The sequence below is a fragment of the Microtus oregoni genome, unplaced genomic scaffold, assembly GCF_018167655.1.
Source record: "Microtus oregoni isolate MIOR12 unplaced genomic scaffold, Mior012 000000F_ref0000247, whole genome shotgun sequence".
Taxonomy (NCBI): domain Eukaryota; kingdom Metazoa; phylum Chordata; class Mammalia; order Rodentia; family Cricetidae; genus Microtus; species Microtus oregoni.
In genome coordinates this window covers 11335061-11362622 of record NW_024543059.1, presented here as the reverse complement: position 1 = coordinate 11362622, position 27562 = coordinate 11335061, and the positions used below count along the sequence as shown (strand labels likewise).

General features: G+C 46.8%; 1 protein-coding gene across 6 annotated transcripts in view; it reads right to left on the bottom strand.

Annotated features, from left to right (window-relative positions):
* Arnt2 (aryl hydrocarbon receptor nuclear translocator 2) overlaps positions 1-27562 on the bottom strand; it is a 143227-nt gene that overhangs the window by 102511 nt on the left and 13154 nt on the right. For 2 of the 6 annotated variants that reach the window (XM_041650220.1, XM_041650175.1), the window contains exon 2: positions 2417-2531. In XM_041650220.1, the coding sequence (XP_041506154.1) occupies positions 2417-2531 (115 nt within the window). Of the gene's footprint in view, positions 1-2416; positions 2532-8501; positions 8525-10020; positions 10149-10177; positions 10228-27562 lie in introns of those variants that run through there. The other 4 variants (XM_041650193.1, XM_041650202.1, XM_041650185.1 and 1 more) reach the window with 4 other exon arrangements.

The window sequence follows — 27562 nt, the reverse complement described above, 5'->3', positions numbered from 1 at the left end:
ATCCTCTTCCATTTCCCTCTCTTTGACTCTCTTCAGGGGTGTCCCACGATCTTAACAGAAGGAGCAGTTGGAGACACCACACTGCTGATAGTGACGGCAGACAACAGTCAGTACGAGCCACAGCACAAGGCCTGGGTGGAGCATCTGCCTGTTGATGCACACAGCCTCCGCCGGCCTCTCGCAATGGAAGGGGTCATTATTAAGTGAAGAAAATTTTAAAAATGCAAGATGTAAGAATGACTACGGAAACCTTAGAGTAGGGCGAATCTCTAAGTCATGGGGCGTGTTATGCCCACCACCTGACAAGAGGAAAGGACAAGGAGCAAACAGGTGCCGGGCTTCCTGGTGAAGGTCCAGTTCCTTGGTCTGCCCTCAGAGAGCCCCACCTTCATCTTATGGCAGTGAAAGACCTGGATCAATCCAGAACCCCCGCCCCAGCAGGAAAAAATAGAGCCAAAAATCTAAGCAGGAAGAGAATCAGAAATCTAGAATTAGCTGGTTCAGTGACTGTTGTTTCAGTAACTAGCTGAAGATAAAGTTAGATTGTAATCTAGAGAACAATCTTGAGAAATAGGGAGTTTCCCCCTTGGGATTTGGAATACTGTGTTTCAGGAACTACCTGATTATGACCTGGAGAGTGATTTTGAGAGGCAGGGAGTTGCCCCCTGGTGATCATCACTGGTATTTTTGGAATTTTCTATGATGCCCTCCCTCCAACAGAGAAGGAAGGGAAACAGCCTGTGTGGCGACACAGGACACAGGACAGCCGTGGGGAAATCCAGGCTTGTCATCATCCCTAGTGCAATGCAGAAAGCAGGCTGTTCTCCAGGATTGGGTTAGGACCCTGCAGGCCAAGGCGGAAAGCTGCTGGGGATGCACACCAGCCCACATCATGAGGAGACAGAGGCTCCCCAAACCCCCAGCACAAGGAGGGCCCGTGGGTCTTCAGCATGGGGTTGGGACAAAGTATGTTTGCTTAGACTTGGACCAACCTAGAGTTGCAGGGCACACTCTGGTCTCTTCTGGAAAAAGACTTGAAGGAACAATGGAGCTTCTCTCTCTAAAGAACGTGAGTTAAGATAGTAACATTGGAAGTAATCTGGAATTTTTATTGAAAAAATTAATATTTTAACACCATACATATTCTTTTATCGAGCCATACGGCAGAACTCAGTCCACATTTAGCAAGAATGTTGGCTCAGAGAGCAGGCGGCTGTCCATGAAGCCCTTAGAGGCAAGCTGCAGCCTTGATCAGGTGGTGCCCTCTGAGGGGAGACCCAGCAGCAGCAGACAGAACACGGACTGCCTGAGAGAGTGTGCAGGATCAAGGCCTGGCCTTGCCACCATGCGAAGATTCTCAGCCCTCTGAATGCTCACAGGGACCATGCTCCTCCCATGCCCTTTCCCAAAGACCCCAGCACACACAGCGGTCCTTCTCGTTAGCTGGCATTATAACACCATGGTGTCTCATCCTCCACCCCAGACCCTGGTGTGCGCCTGTCCCCTTGCCTCTGTGCTTTTTTTTTTTTTAAGCATCACAGGGTTTGGAAGAGGCTCTTGGGATTAAAATGCTGGACCATTTCAACGTGCGTCCAGGCTGCAGTCTTAGGGCTATGGAAGGTTCTATTCTGTTCTGTGTTCTGTTCCCACCGAATAGGCGAATCATGGGCGGAGTGTGTGACCAGAAACGGAGCAACATCATGAGGCAGTTCATTTATTATTAAACTGAAATTTAAAAAAAAAGGATCAATGGGGAACTGGGTTGAGTAATACACTGAGCTGGAAAATACCAGTTAATGTTTTTCCTTTGGTTGATTTGATTTGGGATCTGGGTACAGCCGCTAATATCATTCAGCATAAGTAGGTGCCGGTTTTGGTTTCATCTGCTCCAAAGTGGTCTGTGACCTACCAGAACCAGTCTCGTCAACATAACTTAATACTTATTCTCTTTATTGTCTGAGCCATATTCAACTTATCTGGTTGGCATTCAGGTGCCGGCTCCTTGCCAAAGGAATTCCTGCATATTCCTAGGAAAGATGAGCATCGGAGGGAAAAAGGTTCGAGGGCCCCATTAGATCATTTACAGTTCCTGGGGCTGGCACTGCCAAATGAGGCTGGAATGTTCTGGCAGTTGAGACTGAACTCCTCCCTTCTGAGAGCCGGGCCCAGTAGGACCCCACAGCACACTCTCCCTACAAGGAGAGGCAACAGAAATCCCCAGCTGGGTGCCAGGACCCAGAACACGTAGAAGCGAATCGTGTGCATAGTTAGGACGCTTGCAAAATCTAAACAGGATGCAAACTGCTGAGCTTTTACTCTCTAGGAGAGGGAGGGGGGAACAATACTTTTCTAACAGGTCAAGAGCATTGCTCAACTTTCACTAAGGCCAGTTCCTGGAAGTGCTGGGTCTGCTTACCCGGATCTCCGCTTTCCTCCTCGGGCAGGCATGGCTCCTGTCATCCTCACCTGTCCAGCGGCCGCCATGGGGGCAACAGGCAAGGTCACAGATCCAGGGATGTCTGAAGCCATTTCTGGATGTCAACAGAAACAAGATGTTTTTGTAAATGACATAAAAACCCAATAACAAGCAAGGAAACTGTCACACTTCACCCATGAAAGCCCACCCTTGGGAGGAAGTCCTTGGCCACCTTGCTCACTGCCAGTCACTTGTCTGGGCCTGTCCTAGGCTCCGGAGCCTCAGTTTTTCACCTCTGCAGCAGTACCCTCCGACCTCTCACCTCCACCTTCACTTCCACACAGAGCCCAGTCCCCACCCTCAGGGAGGACTCAGAAAAACCCTGACTGTCAGACCCCATGAAGTCAGGGGTACTTGAGAGTCTCCCATTAGGCTTCATCATGAGGTTGCATCACGCAGAGGCACCCAGATCTCTCCTTAGCCAGGCTTTTACAGGAACAAATACCAACTTAGAAGGGAGTAATTTTTTCCCCCTATTCATCATGGTTAACATATTGTTTCTAATAAGCCAGACATCTCTGGAATCTCTTTAACACCAAGTTAAACATCCTTGACTTCAAATCAGTCACCCTGTCAAGGAGTTTCTTCTTCACACTCCTTGGGCTGTCAGCACCCTGCACTGACGATCAAGTCCCTATCAAGAGAAACTCTTGGAGCAGCCTCGCTGACAATGTTCATTTTCCCTGGAATGTTTTCTGCTGTTCTCGCTCACTCTTAGCTCAGTCTTCTCTGGGGGCAGAAGGGACATAGCAGTCTATAGAGATAAACTTCAGCAGGACAGTGGGGGATCACATGGCACTGGGCTCCTCTGAGGACAGAAGGGATGGCCACTGGGGCCGCTGCTGCACGCATCCTGGGGTTATCACTGCTTTTCTCTACAGAAACCAGGAAGTCATGTGGCAGACATCCCAGAGGCTAAAAAACACATCTGAGAGCCATCCTACCCCCAAACTTTTGAAATCTTGAAAGACACCGATAACAACCTTAAATCAGCCCCTCCGCTGTGCTTGCAAAGTTTTGAGGACCGCGGTGGTCTTGAGTGCACATATTGGGAAAATACACAGGAAAAATCCCTCACTTGGGCAGTTCCTGGGTTGGTGACTGTGAGGTGGCAAGGCACAGGGACACCCTGACAAGCTTGCTTCTGACAAGGTATCATATGTCTTTCTGAAATAGCAGCTGAACTCCCCAGCTTCTATTGAGTCTCAAGGTGTGGAGGCCAGGATGGTCTGTGGCAGACAAGGTGAAGCGGCAGGTCACGACATCCTGAAGCAAGTTCTCCAGAGTAGTCATCCCTGCTAAGTTCCCAGGATGGAGGGCTCCAGAGGAAGCACGTTGGGAAAAGCTGAGCATCCATCTCCTTTATTTAAAAATGCCAATGCCCATTACAGACATACTGAGAAATCCTATGTGAAGAAGGTACACAGTAGATAATAAATGTCCGGGATTCTGGGAAACACCTATTGCCTGCTATGCTAGGGCTCCAGGCAACACTGGTTTCAGCATTTTAAAGCCAACAACCTCAAAGCTTGTGAGTCAAGCAAATATCAGAGTGGAAGTGATCATGGCCGTCATCTGCAAACCTCACAAGGTCCATTGCTTCTCCAGGCCAGCTACTCCCAGCTCAGAGTAGGAGGGATGTGGTAACTGAAAGCCAATACCTGGTACAGCAAATGGTACATGATAATCACTAAAGTTTATTTTAGGAAAACAAAATTGCCAATTGTGATCCAACTTGCAGAAAGCGAAAGCCCCCCCAAACCCTGGCTGGCAAGACAAAGTCGGGGAGGTAATTTTGAAGATCCATTCTTGTCTGTAAGGGACACAAGGCAAAGACAATGAGATGGCTTTGCACAAGTATCCTGTTGACCACAGCATGTCCATCCCACAATCCAGGATCTCTCCCTCCCTCCCTTCTTCCTTTTCCTCTCTAGTTTCTTCCTACTGAAAGCATTTCAGTAACAATGACCGACAAAGGGTTGAGGAGGACCAAGTTGATTTACAGTCAAACAGTTCCAAATAGCTGCTCAGACAGGTGCCAGCTACCAGAACAACTGGGCCACTACCGATCACAGTACCAATGACATGCTCAAAATATCTGTCTTGTGAAGTCATTTTTTAAAATGAAGACTAATGTATGCAACAAGCCAAACAATGGGCATCCAAACAACAAAACTAAAGCCATGAACGCTGTGTTGGTGAACAGCTTAGCGTGTACTGGAACTTAACTGGGAAGAGGTGCTGGTTGGACACAGGCATTCTTTGTGTCATGTGACACATGTCCCGTGTCAACATTTCACAATTTAGTTAAGGGGAAGATAATTCCATTTTAATCCAGTGCCATGTTAGTAACCATAATACAGTTTTAGACCTCCAATCAGCAAAATGAAAGATGCAATCCTTGAGGCTTGCCTTCATGTTAAAGGTTAACTGTTTCCCAAGTCAGTTTTTAGGAGACACTTTTAATAGATTCCAACAAAACAGAAAGCAGGTCTCTCTCTTCTGACTGGGTACACCCATGTGGTCTGCTGGTACCTCCCTTGGAAAGGTAACTGCCTGCCTGCTTTCTCAAACCTGGCCGCTGTTCCCTTTAACTGATATATAAGCACGCAAAGATGGCAGGGTTCTTCTGGAAGATGCTACAGAAATGTTCCTGGCCAGGTCTGAGCCATGGCCTGGTACAGCCAAGATGCCCAAATACTAACAAGCAGAGTCACCCTGTGGAACACTGTCGATTTGCTCCAGGGTTTCTGAATTTCACACTTAATTAAGGAGAAAGGGACCCTGGTGAGCCAATTGCATGGGAAAGAAATCATCCCTCAGAGCCAGTAAGATCAGAGTGGCCACCACCACACTCTGCAACTGGGGTCCATGAAGACGGCCTTCCAGGAAGACAATGCCACAGCCCAAATGGAGACATTTAAGTATCCAGGCCCCACAAGAGAATCTGGGGACTGAGGGAGTGCGTGGTGTGCAGTGTGGTGTGTGTGTGTGTACATGTGATAGTGCCCGTATGCATATGTGCGTAGGAGCCAGAGCTTTACATTGGTTAGGTGTCCTCCTCCACTGTTTGCCACCTGAATTTTTGAAACAATCTCTCGCTGAACCCGGAGCTCACTGATTCAGCTAAGCTGCTGGCAGCGAGACCCAGGGATCCTCCTGTCTCTCTCCCTGCTGCTGGGACTACAGACAGGCACCCCATGCCTGGCTTTTTCCATGGGTAGTTCCGAGCACCTGAACCCAGGCCATCATGCGTGTGTATAGCAAGCACTTGACCAGCTGAGCCATTCTCGCAACCTCACTGTGTGCTATTTTAGCATTAGTTTACTATGCGTCAATTGGACGTCACAAACAGACTAGCAAATGTTCAAACTTTCACGAGGAACACAGAAAAGACTGTCGTGTAGTCAGTGAACTGGAGCAATGCATGCATGGGTCCGAGGCTGAGGAAGGGCGGCCTTTCCAACAGGCATGTCCAATGATGAGCAGATTGGCTTGGTAACAATGACAGAATTTTGTTCAAGATTTCTATTAGGTACTGTCTTTCTGGAACCCGTCCACCTTCCTGTCATGAACTTGACTTCCATCCACCCATGAAGTAGATACAAAGGCATCCCTTGTTGCAGGCTGGAGAACAACTCGGTAGGGAGAGGCAGGTGCCAGGCCACAAAGCTGGAGGGTATCAGAGCCTGCTCAGGTTTTAGCCACGCACTACAGGACTGTCTTCCTCAATGTGCCCAGGCAGAAGTGGGGTGCGCTGGCAGACCCCACCCAGCTACCCCAAGAGATGAACAGACACTGAGGTTCTAAACCATGGTCCCAGTAGAGGGTGTGTGGCACACAGGAAATGCCATGGTTTGGGGTCGCTCAGCTGAGTTGCAGGGTTATGGGGAGTGACTTAACTCACCAAGCTACAAAGTCGGGCAAATACCTACATCCTGGAGCTGCTGTGAGGACAGAAAAGCATGTATAATATCTACCAGAAGAAATTTCCCATCTCATTTTTCCCCAGGAAAAGAATGTCTTTCAATAGAGCTCTTTCTCTGTGCATCTGTCTTACACACACACACACACACACACACACACACACACACACACACACACGAGTGGGAATGTTTCATAACCTTTGAGCAAATCACTTGTCCGTGCCTTGCTCTGCTATCTGAAAAGTGGGAGTGATCGTGCGCATGTCTGAAGTCATGAGGCTCAGAGACACTGATGTGTGGGCACGGCACTCAGATGTGGCACCAGGCACAGAGTAAGCGTGCTTATTCAGTTAGACACACCCACAGGTGCCAACAATTATCTTACCATGAGGCTCTTCCCTGCACTTCTGGGATTCTTGTCTTTCTGGTCCTGTCTCACAGATGTGCAGGGAAGGCTACGTTTTTGGGACCCGTGTTCCTCCCAAAGCGCTCACCTGGGACGGCTGTCACCAAAGCACGAGAACGGGGACCGCATGAGCCTGGACTGCCTGTGGTGGGCTTCCTCCTGGGCAGAGCGGGTGCAGCCCCTCTCTGTGCCAGTTGGCACCTAGCTACATCTGAGGGACGGGTCAGCCGACCAGGCACGGTATCCTCCAGTGGAGGTGTGTGAAGCAGTGAGCCCCCACTTTCCGTGAAACCAGCACTCTTCACCTCTCCCCTCCAGGCGTCTCTCTCTCTCTCTCTCTCTCTCTCTCTCTCTCTCTCTCACACACACACACACACACACACACACACACACACACAGAAGCACGTATGAATACCACACTCATACACGCCACACAAACCATACAGATGCAATGTGCACACTAGTTGAGGGATCAAGGGAGATACTAATGGGAGACGTGTACACACACATGTACATATGTACACACACACTGCAAACCTTGGCTTGGACCTGGTACAGTCATAGTTTCTCCCTTGGAAACATGGTACCGGCTCTCATTCCTGGCTTGGCAGGTTCCTACAGTCCGGTACTTTTTCAGAGGGTTGATGTATGCTGATGAGGGAACTCAGAAATTTTGGATGCATCCTTCATCCTGCTCTCAATCCCCATTCCCTATAGGCAGATCAAGCAGCGCCTGGTCAGCTTCAGCAAGGATATGAGCCTCACACATACTGATGGGAGTTTGCCACAGTCAGCAAGGAGGGAGTCTGGGGCTGCACAAAAACTCAGATGCATTCCATGATAACAACGCCACAGGCCAATTGCAAACCTTGAAACAGATTCAGGGGTTTCCATTGTGTGAGGGAAAGTTTAAAGCAGGGGTGAAGCCCCTACATATGGCTGCCTCTCTGCTCCTCCCACTCGCCTGCCCTTCTTCTCTTAGACTTGCTCTTACGACCCCACCAGAGGTCTGGGGTTGCACATACAGCGGCCACAGCTGGTTATGGCCAACCATGACTCTCTAGCTCCTACCCTCTCTGTGGGATTGGTTCTCCAGCCTTACTCAGGCATCCATCCTGCATCCTGCCAGCTGCTGCTCTTCACCAGGACTCCAGGGCACCCTGGGCAGCCCCTTCTATCCATGTTTCCCCTCAGTGACCTCCTCCAGGTGTGTAACACCACCACCACCCTGCAGATTCCCAAGCCTGCTGTCCCGGCTGCAAGTCTGTCTACCTTCTGCTGTTGGTCCAACTGGTAACACCACGGCCACCTGCTGTGCCCTGGTCCTCTTATCTGTGCCCACTCCATCAGATAGGATAAGGCCAATCACTCTGCTCTCATTCTCAACTTCTCTTTACTCTTGCCACTGACTGTGTGGAGTCCCTGCCATTGCCAACTTGTTCAGGCTGCTGCCCCCTCTGCTGCCTGTCATTCTGGCTCCAGTCAATCTCCCTGGCCATCCTGGTACCATACCATATTCTCTCCCACCCCAGGCCCATCGCACACACTCCATCCTTGTGTGAGGAAAACTCTCATCCATCTCCTCGCTCAGCTAATTCCCTAGTTGTTCAGATTCAGCTGCAGGGCCAAGTCTCAAGAAGGCCTGTTTCCAACTAGCCCCTCCCTCCCTGGCGTAGCTTTGCTCCCAGTCTACCTGTATTCCTCCTGAGAAAGAATGAAGGTCACAGCAGTCCAGGTGAGCTACCAGGGCTGGGATGGCAGAGCCTCAAAGAGGAAAGATGATGATGTCACTGTCTCAAAATAATGGTGTGTCAGCTTCAAGGCTCAAAAACGGAAAACCCAAAAAAACCTTGGTCACCTGATCCTCCTACACTGAATGGGGAAAAAATTCTGAAGAAGGAAGAAAACACGTCTGGGATGGCTGGAAGTTTGCATGGCCTCTGTCACAGGAGCTTGTGATGGGACCTGTTGCAAAGGACAAGTGTCTGTCAACTCGGAGGACACAGGCCCCACAGAAGCTGGCACTGCGTTCAGTTTCTCCAGCCACACTCCCGCTAAGAAACCAGACTAACCAGGTGCCTGTCCTTTGCTCAGGCTGCTGTCTGTCTGGATTATAAGCACCATTTGCAACGCCTATTTTGAGCCACAGTCTGTGCTAGGAGCCAAACGGCAGCCAGAGATTTTTTTAAAGGCCCCGTTGAGACTGAGCATGAAACCAGCTGGGCATTTCACACTGAGTGCTGCTGGTAGTGAAAGACAGGAGGTCCTGTGCTCTGGGGATGCCAGGGAAGGTTCCAGAAGGCTTCCTGAAGGAGGCTACCCCTAGGAAAACCCTATCCACGGACTACAGAGGCACAGCAGAAGTTCTTTCCTGAATGCCCCACAATGTCCAAGCATACCCCATATCAGTCACCTTGGAAGGGTACGCCTTCTGGGTCACTTTTAATCACTGGAACATTCTGGAAGTCTTTGACCCCAAATTGCCATTCTCAACAGATTCATTTTATCCCCCCCCCCCCCCCAAGTCCAATGTGACACTCTTGTCTGTGTTCAGGGTTACTCATTGCAACTGACGGCCAATAGGAAACAAAAATATCAGCCCCCACTCCACCTGCAAAGATCCCCCCCCCCGGGAACGCTGTCCCCCTCTACAAAGAGGTAAATGCCTGCTTGCTAGCTCCTAGATAGTCATGCTAAGCTATACACACATCAGAACATCAGCCTGGACTAAGGGATGCAGGCTTCACCACAAGACATACAGCGTCTTGTGTGCAGCAAGACCCTGCACCCACGGTGCAGCATCTAGCTACAGGCTGGATCACTTCAGATCCAGCTATGCTGTGTTGGATTCCTATAAAACAGAGCAGGCAGGGATGGCCTGGGAAGATGTGAAACTTGAGAGTATTAAGATGAAAGGAAGAGGAGGGATGCAAAAAAGGCATTCTGTTCTCCTCCTCCCTATCCATGGAAACCCACATAGGAGAAAACAGCCCTTGATCTTCACACGGAGAAAACCAACCACATGCAAACTTTCACAGTACAAACACATGGACTTATCTTCATGATCACTCAAATATATAAACAGCCCAAAGGCTCTCCCCACGGGTGGAGAAGAGGAAGGAGGATGCTAAGCAAAGAAAATGCTCCCTCCACACCCATCTTTCCCAGAGCGACACTCATCACAGATAGCACATCAAACGCTCCAGCCCTACCTTCGCAGAGGGTTGAACAAAGACCTTTCTTCCTTGTGAACAACACCTTCTTAGGAGAATGTGCTGCCCGGGTAGGAAAAAAAATGTCAGAAACCTCTGGGAGCAACCGCGCTGCATTTGTATTCTGCTCAGAAAATGTCATCACAGATCTGTTTACCTTAACTGTGGACCATGATTCAGCCGTGACAACTGTCTTGCATACTGATCAATTTATTTGCGGCACAAATTTCCAGCGTTAACTGCTTAGGTTCTGAAAAACTGGATACTTGGATTTCTTGTGCAGCTGCGACACATAAAGGAAGGATCTCTCGCCTGTTACCAAAACATTTCAGTGAGAGACTAGGAAGGATTTTTCTTGAGAGTGGGGAAGGGAGGGTCCCTTCCTCTTCCCAGTAGAAGGCAGAGCTCACGATTCCTGCAGGCCCTCCTCAGGGTGGGATGTTTGCAGCACAGTGCAAAGAAAAAAGAATGTTAGCCGGGCGTACAGGGCTCTGCAACCAGGTTTTGTCAGGATTTAACCAGCTTTGGGGCCCTTTGTAAGACATACTCATCCACAGGCAGTTGAGCCAGGCTCTGCTGTAGGGCAGAAATGGAGGGGTTGTGACTGAGGCCAGGAGAGCAGGCAGAAGTAAAGCCCTGATTTCTCTGGCAGCAATCATCCCAGACTGGACACTGGCCTCTCCTAGCAAGCAGGTCTTAGCCTTGGGGACAGGAAACAAGCTGTGCAGACTGGGGAGAGACCCTCCCTCCTCAGCAGGCAATGGTGGCATCTCCCCAAGCCCCACTGTGCTCTGAAATACTGATGTCAGTATACAGGTTCTCAACAGTGTTCATGCCCATAAACTAGCTTCTTTTACCTTCCTTCTGGCTGAATGCCAGGGTCTCTCTGCTAAACTCTATGCTTTTCATTTTTGAAAATTTGCTACATATGATATATTCTAATCATGTTTTTCTCCTCTCCCATATCCTCAGATCCTCCCCACCTCTCTACCCACACAATTTAATGCTCATTCTCTCTCCAAAAATAAAATTAAAAAATGAAAACCAAAACAATAAGACAAAAATACCAAAATGAAACAAAACACACACACACGCGAAGTCTGTTATGTCTTAGACAAGCTACTCTTGGGCAACAGGCCTGCCGTAGAGTATGGTTGATATATCTGGTAACACTCCACTGGAGAAAACTGATTCTCTCTTTCCTAACAGGTTATCAATTGCAAATGGCTTCTTGGTTAGGGGTGGGGCTTTGTGTCCATTGTCCCTTCTCCGTGTGGGACTTCGTCTGGTGTGAACCTGTGCAGGACTTGTGTGTGCGGTCATAATCCTTTGGGCTCCTATGTGCATCAGTCCTATCTGTCTGGAAGAAGCTATTTCCTCTAGCTGTTTCCTTTTCTCCAGCTCTTACAGTTTTCCCAACATCTCTTCTCCGTAGATCCCTGAGCCTTGAGGGGGGAAGGGGTTTGATGATCCAAAGTCTCTCACTCAATGCACATTTAGACTTCTTATTATTTTCAGCAGCAGAGGTGCAGAAAGAGGATCAGAGACACTAAACAAAAGCCACAGGTCTGAGCAAAACGGGGCATCTTCCCACAAAGGGTCTTACTCCTGAGGCACACCAGACCTCCCAACAGCCAGGGACCTTCAGAGAAAAGCTGGGGTTATTGGCCATGTAGAAGACAGGCCAGGACACCTGGTGGGGAAGGTTTAAAGTATACAGGACAGATTGTTGCCAGAGGGGCTCCGACCTGGCTAAAACCCAGGCTGAGGTTTACCAAGGCCTAGGCCTAGGCAGTCTGGCCAGGAAGGGAGGAGAAAGCACAGAGTGCGGGGGAGCTGGTGGGAGACCTAGCAAAGGAGAAAGCTCTGCTTCTCATACTTGGAAGTTTAAGAACCTCAAAGGAGACAAAGTTCAGATGCTGTGAGGAACAGAACATACGTGAGGCAGAGTCTGTCAGCCTAGAGTTAGTCTTTGAGGAAGAGGAGAAAATGAAGCCATCCTCAAATACCTGAGGAGACTCCCTGAAGAATCACAAGAGACCAGTTCCCTAATGTGGAGGTTTCCTCACAATGCTGACAAACATGGAGGGGTGAGGAGAACAGAAGGAATGACAGCGTCCACACTTTGCCTGTCCAGAGAAAGTCTAAGGCCGACCAGATACCAAATGAGTGAGCGTGCCTGACATAAAGAGAAAAGCTAATAAATCAGGGAATAGCCAGACAGATGAAAGTCATTCCGTGGTTATCACGATTCAAAGAATAATCTTATAGGCAAGTATTAGAGTAAGTAATAAGAACAGGATGCAAAGTCCTAGGTGAGTGTGTTTGTCAAGGATCCACCAGATTCACCTTCAACCACTCTATCTGCCCAAATACGACTGGGCAGCTTTAGCTTCCGAGTCTTGCTTTGAGTGTTGAATGTGCCCAAAGGGTCTATAATGTGATTCTAGGTTTTGTTCTCTTTCATTTAAAAAGAGGGGAACACACTTCCTTTCTCCTGTCCTTTATCTTCACGGAGACTCCAGCCACAGTTATTTCCACTCGCTCACCAGGGTCCCTCCCCTCCAGGCTGTCCCTCTGAGCTCTGAGCTCATCTCTAGTCTGTGAGGTCTGGGAAACGGTGAAGTCTTTAGGAGGTGGGATCTAGTGTCAAGAAGTGACATCATTGGGTGGGGGTGGGGTGGGGCTGATGGGAATAAGACCTGTGCTGTGTAGTATTTTTGTCAACTGCACACAAGTTAGAGTCGTCTGGAAGGAAGGAACTGGAACTGGGATAAATGTCTTCACATGTACTACAACATGGCACAAACATGCTCCCATTTCTGTATTCACACCCATGGGACAGGGGTGATGGAGCAGGAGGTAAGAGCATGTGTTGCTTCTGGAGAGAGAGTAGGAGCTCAGTTCCCAGCACCCACATCAGGCAACTCACAACCACGTGGAACTCCAGCTTCAAGCCAGCGGATGCACTTTTCTGGCCTTCAAGGGCACTCAGATGCATATGCACATGTACATACCAACACAGAAAAAAAATGAACATCAAGGAAACAGTACAGCCGGGCGGTGGTGGCGCATGCCTTTAATCCCAGCACTCGGGAGGCAGAGGCAGGCGGATCTCTGAGTTTGAGACCAGCCTGGTCTACAGAGCTAGTTCCAGGACAGGCTCCAAAGCCACAGAGAAACCCTGTCTCGGAAAAAAAAAAAAAAAAAGTACAACTATTGAGAGAAAGAATAAGCTTGTTACCATCACAGGCTGTTATGTCGTTTTTAAGCAAAGGTGTATCTAAAACCATAGATAATAATGTAAAGCAGAATAAAAGAAATTACATATCTATATGGAATTATTTTATAAAGTACCTTAATAATAAACAATCTTTAGGCTCTCATTCCCTTGTTTGTTTGCTTAGAGAGTATGTCTCTCTGCCAGGCAATGATGGCACACGCCTTTAATCCCAGCACTAGGGAGGCAGAGGTAGGCAGATCTGAGTTCGAGGCCAGCCTGGTCTATAAGAGTTAGTTCCAGGACAGGCCCCAAAGCTACAAAGAAACCCTGTCTCGAAAAACAAAAAAACAAAACAAAAAGAATGCACCTTTCCATGTCTTTCACAGGATAAACTAGCAATCATTTGTCATGCTTGTTCTGCCAAAGATTCTCAAGGAGTGAAACCTCCAAAATCACCACACCTATAATAAATCGTTGTCAGCACGGGAATTATTGAGACGACAGAGAGAGACAGAAAAGCAGAATATATTAGGGAACTATAAAGTGGCTCCAATTTGCCCCGTTTCATCATAACACTCAGCAGCAAACACACACCTGCTAAACATCACAGCTTGTATCTTACTCAGCAATAAGAACATCTAACAGGGCAGTGCCAAAGACCACTGTTGTTTACACAGAAATATAATTTCTGCAATGTGAGTTCCACTAATAAGTGACAATAGAAATAGTAGCAATACTCATGCTTATTCAAACGTCACATTGACATTCAGTCCTGTCACATCTGGCTTCAGCCTGGATCACAGTCACATTGACTTGGAGGTTCCGCTACCAGCAGTTAAGTCAAACTGAATTAATTCAATGCACATTCAATATGTGCTCGTGCAAGGAGAAAAATATATTTTCTCTCTCTCTCTCTCTCTCTCTCTCGTTCTCTCTCTCTCCCTCCCCCCTTTTCCCCCCTCCTCCTCGTATGTGTGTGCAAGCCTGTGCAGTACACTACAGATGGAACAAAGCTAACATATTAATGTTAAGATTACATATGAGTTTTACTTCCACTTACTCTCTATTATCTCCACGTTCTTAATGCATAGGATGCAATATTCTTGTCATCAGGACACAAGGCAAAGGGTGGGGCTGGAGATAAATGTGAGCACCAGGATGCTGGAAGCTGGAGGCAGGGGGAGTGTCACAGGAACCAGTAGGTAAGAGATCATGCAGCCTCCCGCGGCTGAGCTAACACCCACCAGGAAGAGGGTGTGCTGGGAAGGGGCAAGTCAGAATTGAAAGACAAAGTGTCTATTGAGTTCTAAAGAGAGGTGCCAAGACTGAGCAGACTCAGGAGCCCTTACACGGCGTTGTGAAAACAGCAGTGTTATTCCCGTGTTCTAGGGGAAATGGTGTTTGGTATATTCTGATTAAGACATATTGTAGTAACTGTGTGTGATAAACAGTCTGACCTGTCCACAACCCAAATAATCAGGAACCAGAAGGAATGGGAAGGAAAGACTCTCAAGATGAGGGAAATGAGGCTCCAGGAGACCAGGAGATCCATTCGTTAAGGTCAAGGAGATGCTGTTACCAATTAGAAGTCAGGACAACAGTAAGGGTACCAGAAAAGTGTGCCACACACATTCTAGAAGTGACTACGTGACTCAGTCCAACTTTACGGGGTTTTGTGGTCAGAAATGCCCAGCGGGGAGGGTGGCTGCTGTTGATAACCAGAGCGAAGTTGCCAAGCTGAAAAAGCAGGTTTTTGCCCTGAGGTTCCAGGACAAAAGGAGGCCCCTGAAAGGACTGTGTAGGTTCAGCGGCCCCTGCCTCTCTGGAAGCAGCAACCGGCCAGGTAATGGATGGCTTTCCTCAGCAGGATTCACTGTGCCTTAAATATTAGAGCCCTGGGGAAGAGGGTTAACTAAACAGTAAGAACAAAAGCAAGCAACCAACCAAATTCCATCCACTCAACCTCCACAAACCAGAATGGAATGAGAAGTCAGGGCTAATGGACCTTGGGAAGGGGTGGTGGGGAGTCCTGGACCAACATTCAGAGAAACTGGAGGATGAGGAGAGTGGAGGCCCAGGGTTGTGTAGCTTAGATCACATGGACACGCAGGTCATGGACTGTATGGGTGAACACTGTGGCATTGTGAACTCCTTGGGAGTAGAACATCAGAGAGAACAGTGGGCGTGAGACAACAAAGATTTGCCTGGCTCCATCCTTCACCTGGACTTACAAATCCAGGCGCCACTTCTCAGGAGCAGGACTTGGGAGAAATAAAAGATGGGGCCTGGAGAGGATGGCCCAGGAGTTAACAGAGCTTACTGCCTTTGCAGAGGACCTGGTCATGTCAGATGGTCACATCTGTCTAACTCCAGCTCCTGGAGATCTGACACCCTCTTCTGATCTCCGCCAGCACATGGGTGCACACACACAATTACAAGTTAATATAAGTCTTCTGCGTTTGGATGGCTCTGGACATAGGTCCGTCTGCTCCTCCACCCCCACCTGCCTTCTACCAGGACTTCAGAAAAGTCCACGGAAAATGTACTGGCTGGTTTTGTGGGTCAAACTGAAATAAGCCAAAGTCATCATTGAGGAAGGAGTCTCAGCTGAGGAAATGCCTCCATGAGATTCAGCTATAAGGGATTTTCTCAATTAGCAATCAATGGGGAAGGGTCCAGCTCACGGATGGATGGGTGGGTGGTGCCATCCCTGAGCTGGTAGTCCTGGGTGATATAAGAAAACTGGCTGAGCAAGTCACAGGAAATAAGCCAGTAAGCAGCTCCCCTCCGTGGCCTCTGCATCAGCTCTTGCCTCCGGGATCCTGCCCTGTTTGAGTTCCTGTCCTGACTTCCTTCGGTGCTGAACAGCAATGCTGAAGTGTAAGTCAAATAAACCCTTTCCTTCTCAACTGACTTTTTGTCCTGGTGTTTCATTGCAGCAATAGAAACCCGAACCAAGACAAAAAAAAATCTCCACCCAGGCAATCTTTTCATCCTTTGTAACGGTTGATCACCACGGTCAACTTGATTAGACTGACACCACCTGAGAGTCTCAGTCTGGGCATGTCTGCGAAGGTGTTTCCAGAGAGGAAGGATAGACCCACCCCCAAACGTGGGACCCCATGGGCTGCTGTTGTGTCCTGAATAAAAAAGAAGAAAAAGGAAGCTCCGGTACTCCTCTCTCTGCTTCCTGAGTGCAGACACAGGGCTTCCGTTCTTGCCCTACAGTTCAATCCACTTCTTCTGTCACCTTTGCTACCATTAGGGACAGCAGAGCCAAGACAACTCCTCCTCTCCCTAAGCTGCTTTTGACAATGTCTTGTCTCAGCCGTGAGAACAGTCATGAATGAGCTGGAACGGATCCCCTTCTTAAGCCTACTCAGTCTGTTCCCTTGCTCCTCGTCTTGTCCTACCCCCTCCTCCTCCATCCCTCTCCACCCCTTCACATCCTGCTGCTCTCTTGATACTGTTGCCTCTACCCCTGAGCCGCCTGCTCCATTTCTCTCGGTCCTCCGCTCCATGCCTCACTTCCATGTTCTGACATCTTTGTCCCTCTGGCTCTCTGATTCCTGGGCATGGCTTTTCTATTCCCTCCGACAAAAGCACCAAGGAATGAACACAAACTCTGCAGGTCCTTCCTGTAGTCCTTCCTGCCTGGGTCACTCTCCTCTGCCTCGTCCGTCCCTCTAACCTTTACCTATGGCTTCAAGTTGGCCACACAGCTGCCTGCCGCTGTTCAACTCCAGGGAAAGATGCGTGTCAATAAAAGACATTTGCATAGCAAGACAGTAGGAAAGGCAAATTCGCTATTCTCTCATTATTCACCTAGAGAAAGGCTTCAATGCAGAGATAGTGTAAAGCCAGAAAAACAGCCTATCATATCATAAGCACGATTCTTCTCAGAGAATGTCTTTTCTAAAAAGGAAAAAAAAATTAACATTTTCCCCTGTTTACACAACAATTGATTAAGTAAATCACATATCTCTCCATAATACAAAATTCTCTTTAGGAAGTCTTATGAAGCAAAGCGGTTTCCTTGTTGAATATACTCCTTGATAACTACATTCATCCATCATTCCACAAAACCATTTTGTGCTACATTTTAAGCAGCGAATTACTCTACAAATATAAAACATGCAAAATAGTAAAAACTGTTTACACACGAAGCCTTAGAATGGCTTCTCTTGTTTGCGCGGTTAAGGTATTCGAACCTGCGCATCATAGACCAAATGGGCTCTGTTGGCTACGGCTCAATTTCTGCTCTTGTATTTTGATGTCAAATATCCCCCACAGACTCCTGAGTTCGAATACTTGGTCTCTTGTTTGCAGTACTGTCTTCAGAGGGTGTGGAACCTGTAGGATGTGGGGGCCTCACTGGAAGAAGTGGATGACTGGGGTCAGACCTGAAGTTTTTATAACTCAGGCTAAGATTCCTATCTAAAATTTGCAGCCTTTTCCACCACCTCGATGCCAGATTCGAAGTCCAGCTGTATTCTTCCATCACAGTGAAGCCACCTGTCACCATGCCCTCCAGCACCATTGTCTTCCGTAGGGTTTCTGTTGCTGTGACCAAACACCATGGCCAAAAGCAAGTTGGGGAGGAAAGCATTTATTTGGTTTACACGCTCGCATTGTTGTTCATCACTGAAGGAAGTCAGAGGAACTCAAGCCAGGGCAGGATCCCACAGAGTGAAGATGGACAAATGCATCTACACTGGCTTCGGCAGATGACAGGCACGGAGGAGGGGGTTAGAGTAATTCCCTGTCCCACCCCAACACACTACATTCCTAGTACCTCCACATGCCACCGACTAGGAAGCTCCCAAACCTGTGCACATAATCCCCATGACTCCGGCATAACTGATGAAGTCCCTGGCTGTTTGGGATGAACTCCATCTCGAGTCCCTCTTTGCTTCCATCCTGGTTAGTTTAAGTTGCCAATTCAACAGTTTAGAATCACTTGAAAGTCTCAACCCGAAGGGGACTGCCCAGATCAGACAGGCTGCCGCCACATATGTGAAGCATGTTTGACTGACGATTGAAACGAAGGTCCCCTGTCACTATGGGCAGCACCATCCCTAGGCAGGGGATCCTGGGCTATGTAAGAAAGCTCACTGAGCATAAGCCAGCGAGTGAGCCTGAACAGCCACCCCCCCCCCTTGTTCCTGCTCAGGGTTCCTGCCCTGACTTCCCGCTGTGATGGCAGTGTAAGCGTAAGTAAACCTAGTCCTCCCCTAAATTGCTTTTCGTCCTGGTGTTTATCATAGCAACAGGAGAACAAACTGGAACCCTCTCCAGGGGTCAGAGATGGGACTTAAACTCTCCTGCCAAGGTCTACCTGGTAAACAGTTCTCATTCTGGAGTTACCAGAGTCCCAGCCACTTGTCCTATAATTGGCATACAAAGGACACCTTTACCCCTCTAAAGATGCCAAAGGAAACAGGAAGACCAAATACATATTTAATAGCACATACTGAATAGCGCACACTTCAGCTACGCAGTGTCCATCTACACTGTTCCTCTGTTCTACAAAGCTGCCCATCCCCTGCTACTTTCTGATGTTTCCCTAGCTGAAAAGGAAACTACAGAAAGAGTATGCTAGGAATGAAGGATCTCCGAGTGGCATAAAGTATGTGTCACTCCCCCCAGCGTTGGTGATCTAGCTCATTGCACACTGCAAAATGTTTTCATCTGATTCTAGATCCAGAGGGCAGTTGAGAGGATGACGACGAGAGAGAGGGAATGGATGTTGGGAGCTGTGTGTTAAAGGGCTCATGGTCTCTGCTGCCTTTGACATTGTTCTTCCTCTCTCCTGCAGGGGGCAGGATTCACCCTTGTTAAATTAAGAGATCCACTTCAAAGACCTTGGAAGGCAAAGCTGAGAACCTATAGGCTTCTCTAAGGAACATAGGCCAGGAATGCTGAGACCTCATCTAGGTTCTTTGCTATCTTGCCCAGATTGTTGGGTACGAGGCTGGCTCCTTCCACAGGTAGACTATACATTGCGCCTACACTTGGGCCTCATCAGATGGTGTCAATGACATTGTTAGTAAGGGCATGGGAGAGCATGGAACATCACTTCCACACTGGCCCGTAAAGGTGCTCAGAGAGAGGAGATACCTTCTTGTTGAGGAAAGGGCTCAACCCAGACTATGGTGAGGATGCCACTGGGACCACATTGCCAAAGCAGCGAGCCTCTTGAGCACGGCTCAAATTGGCCATTTCCTTGCTGGGGATAAAAATTATTAGCTAAAGCAACCTAAGGAGGATACAGTTTGTTTTGGCTCAAAATTTGGAGGTGTAGTTCAAAATGGCAGGGAAGGCACGGTGCCCAGGGTGGCAGGGGTGTGAGACAGCCGGTCCCATGGTGTTCACAGAGGAAGCAGCAAGAGAGATGAACGACTGGTGTTCGGCTCGCTGTCTCCTCTTACACAGTCCAGGACCCCAGCTCCTAGAATGAGGTGATGACATTCCAGATGGGACCTGCATTTTCGGTTAACACCCTCCCACTTCTCTAGAGGTGTTTTTTTTTTTTTTATTTTTTATTTTTTTTATTTTTTTTTTTCCCTCCCGCGGCCCCTCTAGAGGTGTTTTTATAGTGAGTCTAAACACAGTCAGGTTGACAATGAAGATATAGAGGCTGTCTCCTCAATAAAGAAGACTCTGCAAAAGCTGTATGCAAACCAATAAGCAGCCCAAACATGTGACACACAGAAGCACCTCGCCAACAAGGGTAGACCCCAGCTGGACTGCCGGTCCTGTGCCCTCCTTTCTTCTGGTAACAACACTGAGATCCTTATTTGATTGACACATGCCCCTTCTTTCTCTTGGTCCTTGGGATCCAGATACATCTGCACCCAGGAGATCTTCCCAGTGCACCCCCAAATCTAACCACTCAGAGAACGTAACTTTTGACCAAAGACTAGCTTAGGGATGTCAGTTGGCCCTCCTATCTAGGATCTCTGCTGGAATTCCCAATGATGAGATGTAACTGGGCCACAACCTAGGGGGACCTGCCAGGGAATAAAACTAACATGAGGAAGGTGGGCAGAGCCAAATGCCTCTCTAAGCACCAAGTTTTATGGTTTATTTAATCTAGTTTAAAATGGGCTTTTTTTTTTTTTAGAGATAGGATACTGGAAGATTATAATATTCATGTTCTCTCTCTCTCTCTCTCTCTCTCTCTCTCTCTCTCTCATAGAGAGACACAGAGAGAGACCTAAACTCACATATTCAATAAACATGAACTGCTTCTACAATATTTTCAGAATATTACTATTAGTATGGATAGAAATCTCACTAATATCTCAGATATTAGCATATATCTTAGTGATAGTTTTAGCCATACAATATTATCATGTGTCTTTTATTCCAGGACTAAACAGCAGTACCACCTGGCCCACAGGGCATCTGTTCAACACCCCCAGTGCGGTCACAGAAGGATACAGAGCACCCAACTCTGGATAGGTTATTTTTTCCTACATTACAATACCCATGATAAGTTCAACCTATAAATCGGGCCAGGCAGAGATCAGCAATAACTATATCATAGTAAATCTATTAAGTTGATGATTCTGGAAATTTTCACTTAATAGTTTCAGATCCTATTGGTTCTTAGTAACTCAGAAAGCAAAGCCATCTGTGAGAAAACTGCCGTTCACACTGGGAAAGACACCCACAGCCTAAATAACAGACAAGGGTTCAGCCTAACAGTGGATGGAAAAGGACATTGGCATAGCCAGTACTGTGACTCAGAATGACATAAGTGTCCTTAGTGATGTCCTCAGGATGGCCACTGTTCAGATCACATGAAGGGGGGGGAGTGTTTAACCACTTGTGAAACGGTCTCAGATAAGGGCAGTGGTGACGATGGTAGCCATATTCCTGGCCACGGACTCTGCAAGGTGCTGAACTAAACAAGCCACGTGCATCATCTCATTGACCCACGCAGCTCTCCTGTGAGCAAGGGATCATTGTTGACATTTTACAGGTAAAGAAGTCAAAGTACAAGGCCTATAAACATGTGTGAAGTCACACGTGGCCCCGTGAACAATCCAGGCAAACCAACACACACGTCTAAAGCAAAAGACCGTGCCTTCTAGGCACAGAACACAAAATGCAAACACAACCTTAGGATTACAGTCTCTTTAAATATGTTTCATTTTATCAGAAGGTGCAGGATCAAAAATGCTAGGAATTCTAAACAGACAAAAAGTTGTACACAAAAGTTTGACTTTTCAGGCCCAGGGAGTTGGCTCAGTGGGCACAGTGCTTACCGCACAGCATGAGGTCGTGAGTTCAGATCTTCTGCACCCACATAATCGATGGCTGTCGTGTTGCCTATGCATAGCATGAGGGGGAAGAAGACAGGGACAGCTAGATCCTAGGAGCTCACTAGCCAGCCTAGCCGAAAAGGCATTCTACACGTTCAGGGAGAGACCATGATTAAAAAAATAAGATGGGGAATGACAGAGGAAGACATTCAACATCGACCTCTGGCCTCCATGCATGCACACGCTGGCAATCACGCACACATTACACAAGCAGACACCCAGAAAAAGACAACGTCTCCATGCAAGTGAATGCCTAGAATTACAGTACAATTAGAATTATCGTATATGATTTCCTTGCTTTAAGTTAATAAATCATAAGGAATTTTCTCCATCAATAAAAATAAAATGAGACTGCCTTAATGTTTAATTGGCAAGCCATTAAAGACTATTGTACAGATAAGCCAGGTGCAGGGATGCAAGGCTATAGACCCAGATACTCGGGATGCCAGTGGACCACTTCAACACAGGAACCCGAGACAGCCAGAGCAGCACAGCCCTTGTCTCAAAAAAGTGCTCTAAAGAAACGATGCACTTGAAAGAGAGAAAGATGAGGTACGCGGGAGGCTTTGAAGGGAGAAAAGAGAAGGGGGTAAATGGTGAAATTACAGTCTCAATTTTTAAAAGAAATATTGTAGAGGCTGGAGACATGGCTTAGTTGGTTTAAGAGAGCTTCCTGCTCTTCCAGAGATCTGAGTTTGGTTCACAGCACCCATATCGCCACCACCTGTAACTCCAGCTCCAGGAAACCAGACACCCTCTTCTGGCCTCTGCAGAGGCCCTCACACATGTGACATTTACACACAGAGACACATACGTAGAATAAAAGTAAGCATAAATCTCCCTTTTAAAATCCAAGCCCTTGTGGGGCTGTTTTGTCCTCACTGGACACCCGGATTCAGTTACTTGTAACTGTTAAGACTCCTTCTGCCTTTGTAAATGACGCTGCAAAACACTTTCCTGAGAGATTACTTGGATCTGGGATGCAAGCCTGAGAGCCAATGGGCACACCTGACACCTGAATCATGTTTGTACATGTACCACCACCAAAGCAAGGCAGGGGTCTGCGTCCCACCACCAGCAAACAGGCAGAATTCCCTAGCATGCCAAGGTCACCATGCTGCTGAGTCACTGCCAAGAGGACCCCCCAACACACTTGTTTCATCTTCCACGCCTTCACTTACTACTGGATCTAAGTGGGATTTTATGAACTATACCTTTTGTTGCTTTTGAATTGTCTATTTCTGTATTTCAAAAATGTTCCCTTGTGATCTGTCTTCCTGTAGTTGTTTTACATACACGCTCACACATACATACTTGTATACACACATATATGTGAAAGATTGATTTTAACTACCATGTAGTTCTAAAATACTTTCCCCATTGCCATTTAACTTGGCCTAAATGAATCTTTAAAATATAACTTATGAAAAAAATGAGGACACATCAAATTTCCTCCATAATAAATAAAATGCCTATACAACTGAAGTCAGAAGTGCAACTCAAAATATATTTTAAATATCTCTTACCAACCACAATTGAATCTATTTTTAATCTGTCATTTTTTTCTTCCTAATGCATAAATTTTAATTCATTTGTAGCGACTATTTACATATCAGACTCATTCCCATCGGTTCTCATTTGCTACCTCGTTTCCCAAGTCTTTTTTTTTTTCCTGAATTGTTCATGCTGTGTTGAGGACAGGGAGTTCCAGACTTCAGTCTATGACTTCTTTGTCCTACTAATTTAAGGTGATTTATATGCACTATTGATTATTCTAGAAATATTATTATGCACACTACAGCAAAAGGTAGGAGTCCAGAACCACGCGGCTTTCCCTCTGGCCACGCCACACAGCGCATGTCGTTGTTATTGAGAGTCAAAGGACGTTGATCTTTATTCTCGTGTTCCCCATTTTCTTAGCCCATCCCTCCTCCTTGTATCTGAAAATTCCCAACGAAGTCACTTTTCATCTTCTACAAGGAGACCCGTTAGGATTTCATTTAGCCAGGGCCCTTGGCTCTCTTAATGTTCTGAAAGTTTTTACTTCCTTCTCGTTCCTGAAAGACAAATTATCTATGCACAGGGGTGGAAAATGCAGGCTAGTGGCAGAGGTCTGTCCTGTCCCAGGTTTGGTCTTCAGCACAGTCATCCTTGGCTTCCATTGTGGTTGTTGAGAAGTGGCTGGCTACTCTACCCCAGTCCCCCAGACTTGTTCCCTGTTGCTGCGGCTCTTCTCTGTGTCTGATGCTTTCACTACATTTGATTTGGGTTCCGATGTCTTCGTTATTTATGTCGCTGAGGATTTATTGTCGTTCCAGAAGCTGTTTTAGTTTCATTTCTGCCGATGTGATAAAATTTCCTTAAGAGACAAAAGGGATTTTTTGAGTTTATAATCCCCGGTTACAGCCCATCACTGTGGGGAAGTTCAGTCAGGAACTTCAAACAGCTAGCCATAGCCATGCCAAAAAAGAGAGAAATGAATGCATGCTTGCCGGCTAGCGGTTCTGTATGACTTCTCCACGCATACCGTTTTCAGCACTCTGCCCAGGAATGGTGTCACTCACAGCAGGCTGGGTGTTCCCACATCCACTAACTTAAGTAAGACAATTCTCCCCACTCAGGAGTGCCCACAGGCCAGCCTGATGCAGTCAATCCCTCACTGAGATTATCCCAACCATCACACATCATACAAACTAAAGCTCAAAGCCACATGAACACTGCAATTACCTGAAGCATTCTTTTCATCATTTCTAACTCCGCCACTGTGCTGGATTCTTTGTAGTTTTTTTTTTTTCTTCTGTTTGTTATTTGGTTTGTTTGTCTGACCTGGTCTCAGGTCTCCCAGGGTAGCGTAAGTCGTCCTTGGCTTTCTGGTCCTCCTGTCTCTGTCTCCTTAGCGTGTTCAGATCACAATCGTGTGCCAGAACACAGGGTTTAGTGCACGTGGGGCAAGTACGACCAACTGAGCGACACCCTGTAATTTCCTTCATCATGCTTTCTGAGTCATCAAGTGTCTGGTATCTAACACCACTGATTTACTACACTTATTTTCTTCAGTTACAAATTCCTGAAAACTCACCTGAATTAAGTGACAGTCAGTCTTGAGAGAAAGGACTAAAGCTTGTTTCTAAGTTCTATAAGCTATCCAAGGCTCAAGGTGGCACAAATGACCCCAGGGAAAATGTGTACCTTCCCCAAAGATGAGACTGTGTGCTCAAAGGGTCAAAGGGTGGTTTAATTTGATGGGTAAAATGAAGCAATTAGATGTGGTGTGCACTCAACTGTCGCCAAACATCACAACCATACGACGTTGTTCAAGACCAATAAATATAGGATAAAATGACCTTTTACCTGCTTAATACTGTAACTGCGCCGTCCCTTGTGTTTGCCTGGCTCGACAGACTCTTACCTTCAATTTAAATCACTCTTTTCCAGTATAAATACTATACTCACGACAGCACTGAATTTTGTTGTTCCATCCAATTAATAAATCTCTTTTTAAAGAACAAAATCATCCAAGTGCTTCCTTTCAAAGTCACCTTTCCCCTCGTTGACAATAACAGAAAACACATGACTTCATGTCTCCTATCCAGCACCCAATTAGCAACAGGAAAGGAATTCTAATTGAAAATGCCAGTGAGCTGGCCCTAGTCCCTGGGCAGAAAGAATAGGAAGTCATAATATACATATATATATATATATATATATACACACATATATACACACACACACACACACACACACACACACACATATATATATATATATATATATATATATATATATATATCTCCCAGAAGTGATCAAGGCGTAAGGTAGGGGAAAAAATGAAAGAAAAAGTGGACTGTGACACTCAATCCAGGATTCCAGACACAAATATTGCAAAAAAATAATAAGAGGGGTTTATTTATTTTCCATTATTTGAACTGAAAATTGAAACTTCTAGATTGCAAGTGCCCACCCCAAGGACAAAGAGAAGATTCCAGATTAAATTCTCCTAGTGTTCAGGGGTGAGGGGGTCCCTCGGAGGGAAGAGAATTCTGAAGACCCCTAATCTACATTAGTGTTACCAGAGGCTGCAAGGCAACAGAGAAGTTCTTTGATCCGTAGATCTCTTCTTGAGCAGATGGACAGAAGGCTCAGACTGCACATCTGTGAATACTGCCAAAAAGCCAACTGAAGATACTTCAAAAGATCCTAAACTGCCAACACAAGAGTGCACAGTAGGTCACCTACCCAAGCCTGCTCCTGAAAAGGTGGCATCCCCCACAAAAAGACATTCCCAAATTTGGCAACCTGGATAATGAAGGTTCAGGTGTCCATCTATGCCAAAAATAGCTGATGGCCAGGACGGTTACCCACTCTGGTTACCCACACTTTTTTTTGTTTAGTTTAGTTTTTTTTTTTTTTTTTTTTTTTTTTTTTTTTTTTTTTTTTTTGAGACAGGGTTTCTCTTTGTTGCTTTGGAGCCTATTCTGGAACTAGCTCATGTAGACCAGGCTGGCCTCGAACTCACAGAGATCCTCCTGCCTCTGCTCCCTAGTGCTGGGATTAAAGGCATGCACCACCACCACCCAGCTACCCACTCCATCTTAATGTGAGAAAGCTTTATTTAACATCAGCCTGGTAAACGAGTGTCTGTCTTTCAAAAAAAAAATTTAGATTTATTTTATTCTATGTGTTTGAGTGTTTTACCTGCATAAGTGTATGAGTACCATATGTGCCTGGCACCCAGGAGGTAAGAGAGAGCATTCAATGCCCTGAAATTGGAGTTATGGGTGTGAAGCACCACGTGGGTGCTGGGAACCTAACCAAGGTTCTCTGCAAGAGCAGCCAGTGCTCTTAACCATGTATCTAGCCCCAGAGTGGTTTTCTTTACATCACCTTTAGTTGTTTAATAATCTGCACTTGGAAAACAATCCATACACTCTCTGTGCACATGGACATTTCCCATTGCCTCTTAAGAAAGAGCAACACACATTGCTCATCCTTACTATGTGCCCAGCACTGTCTTACATATGTTCATCATGTTGTGTGTTCATAATTCTCCAACATGTAGATTCTCTGCTGTGTTAATGTATACTGCCCTTCACCCCCGTTACAGTAAGGACAGAAAACAAGGCCCAGGAAGATTAAGTTGCTTACCCCAAGTAGCAGAAATGGAGGTCTATCCCAGAAATGGTTCTCTTATCTCTACCATATCTCACTGACACTTCAAGGGAAACAGTCTGTCATTTTTATCGGAATAAATATAAACATTTTGTATATTGATGATGTATCATCGTATGTTTCTAAGAACATTTTTTTAACCAAAATGAGAGTATAACAGTAGAACTCAAAGACAGATCCAAAAATGGTCCATGGTGTGAGATGACAGAGTAGGAAGGAGACTCAAGGAACTAGGTGGATAGTAGGCTGGAGAGGGGGAAGGGGAGGTGCTTGAGCTATCTGCTGTCAATCCCCCATCATTCCAGGCTTTCCCCACACAAACACTTCTCATTAGCAACCCTGGGGCTCTTTTTACCTGGCCTCTCCTTCTAAGACCACCGGGGTTGCAGCAAAGCACCCCTGCCATCCAGAGCTGCTCTGCTCACAAACTTATCTGCTCCTCCACGCTCGTCTCTCCAAACACACTCAAATTCCCTGAGCATCAAGGCCTTAACTCTTCAGCTTTTTCTCCCAAGATTTCCTGTGACTTGCACACTAGAGGTGTTTGCTTTCATGGCCAAATCTTCAGGTTAGAGATGAACAAAGGGAAGTTCAAGGGAGGAGGAGAAACAGTCTATGAGCATAGATACTCAGCTGCAGCCAGGAACAGCCCTGCAAGCAGACCCTCCCCACTCTTTCCTTGCTACTGGATACATGACTCCTGACTCCTCAGTACAGTTAATTTGTTAGTTGTCATTCCCTTCTGCTTTTGCCTTGAATGGGGGAGCCAGCAGGTCCCAAGTCTTAACCTCTAAAGGTCCATATTCTCATTTGTGAA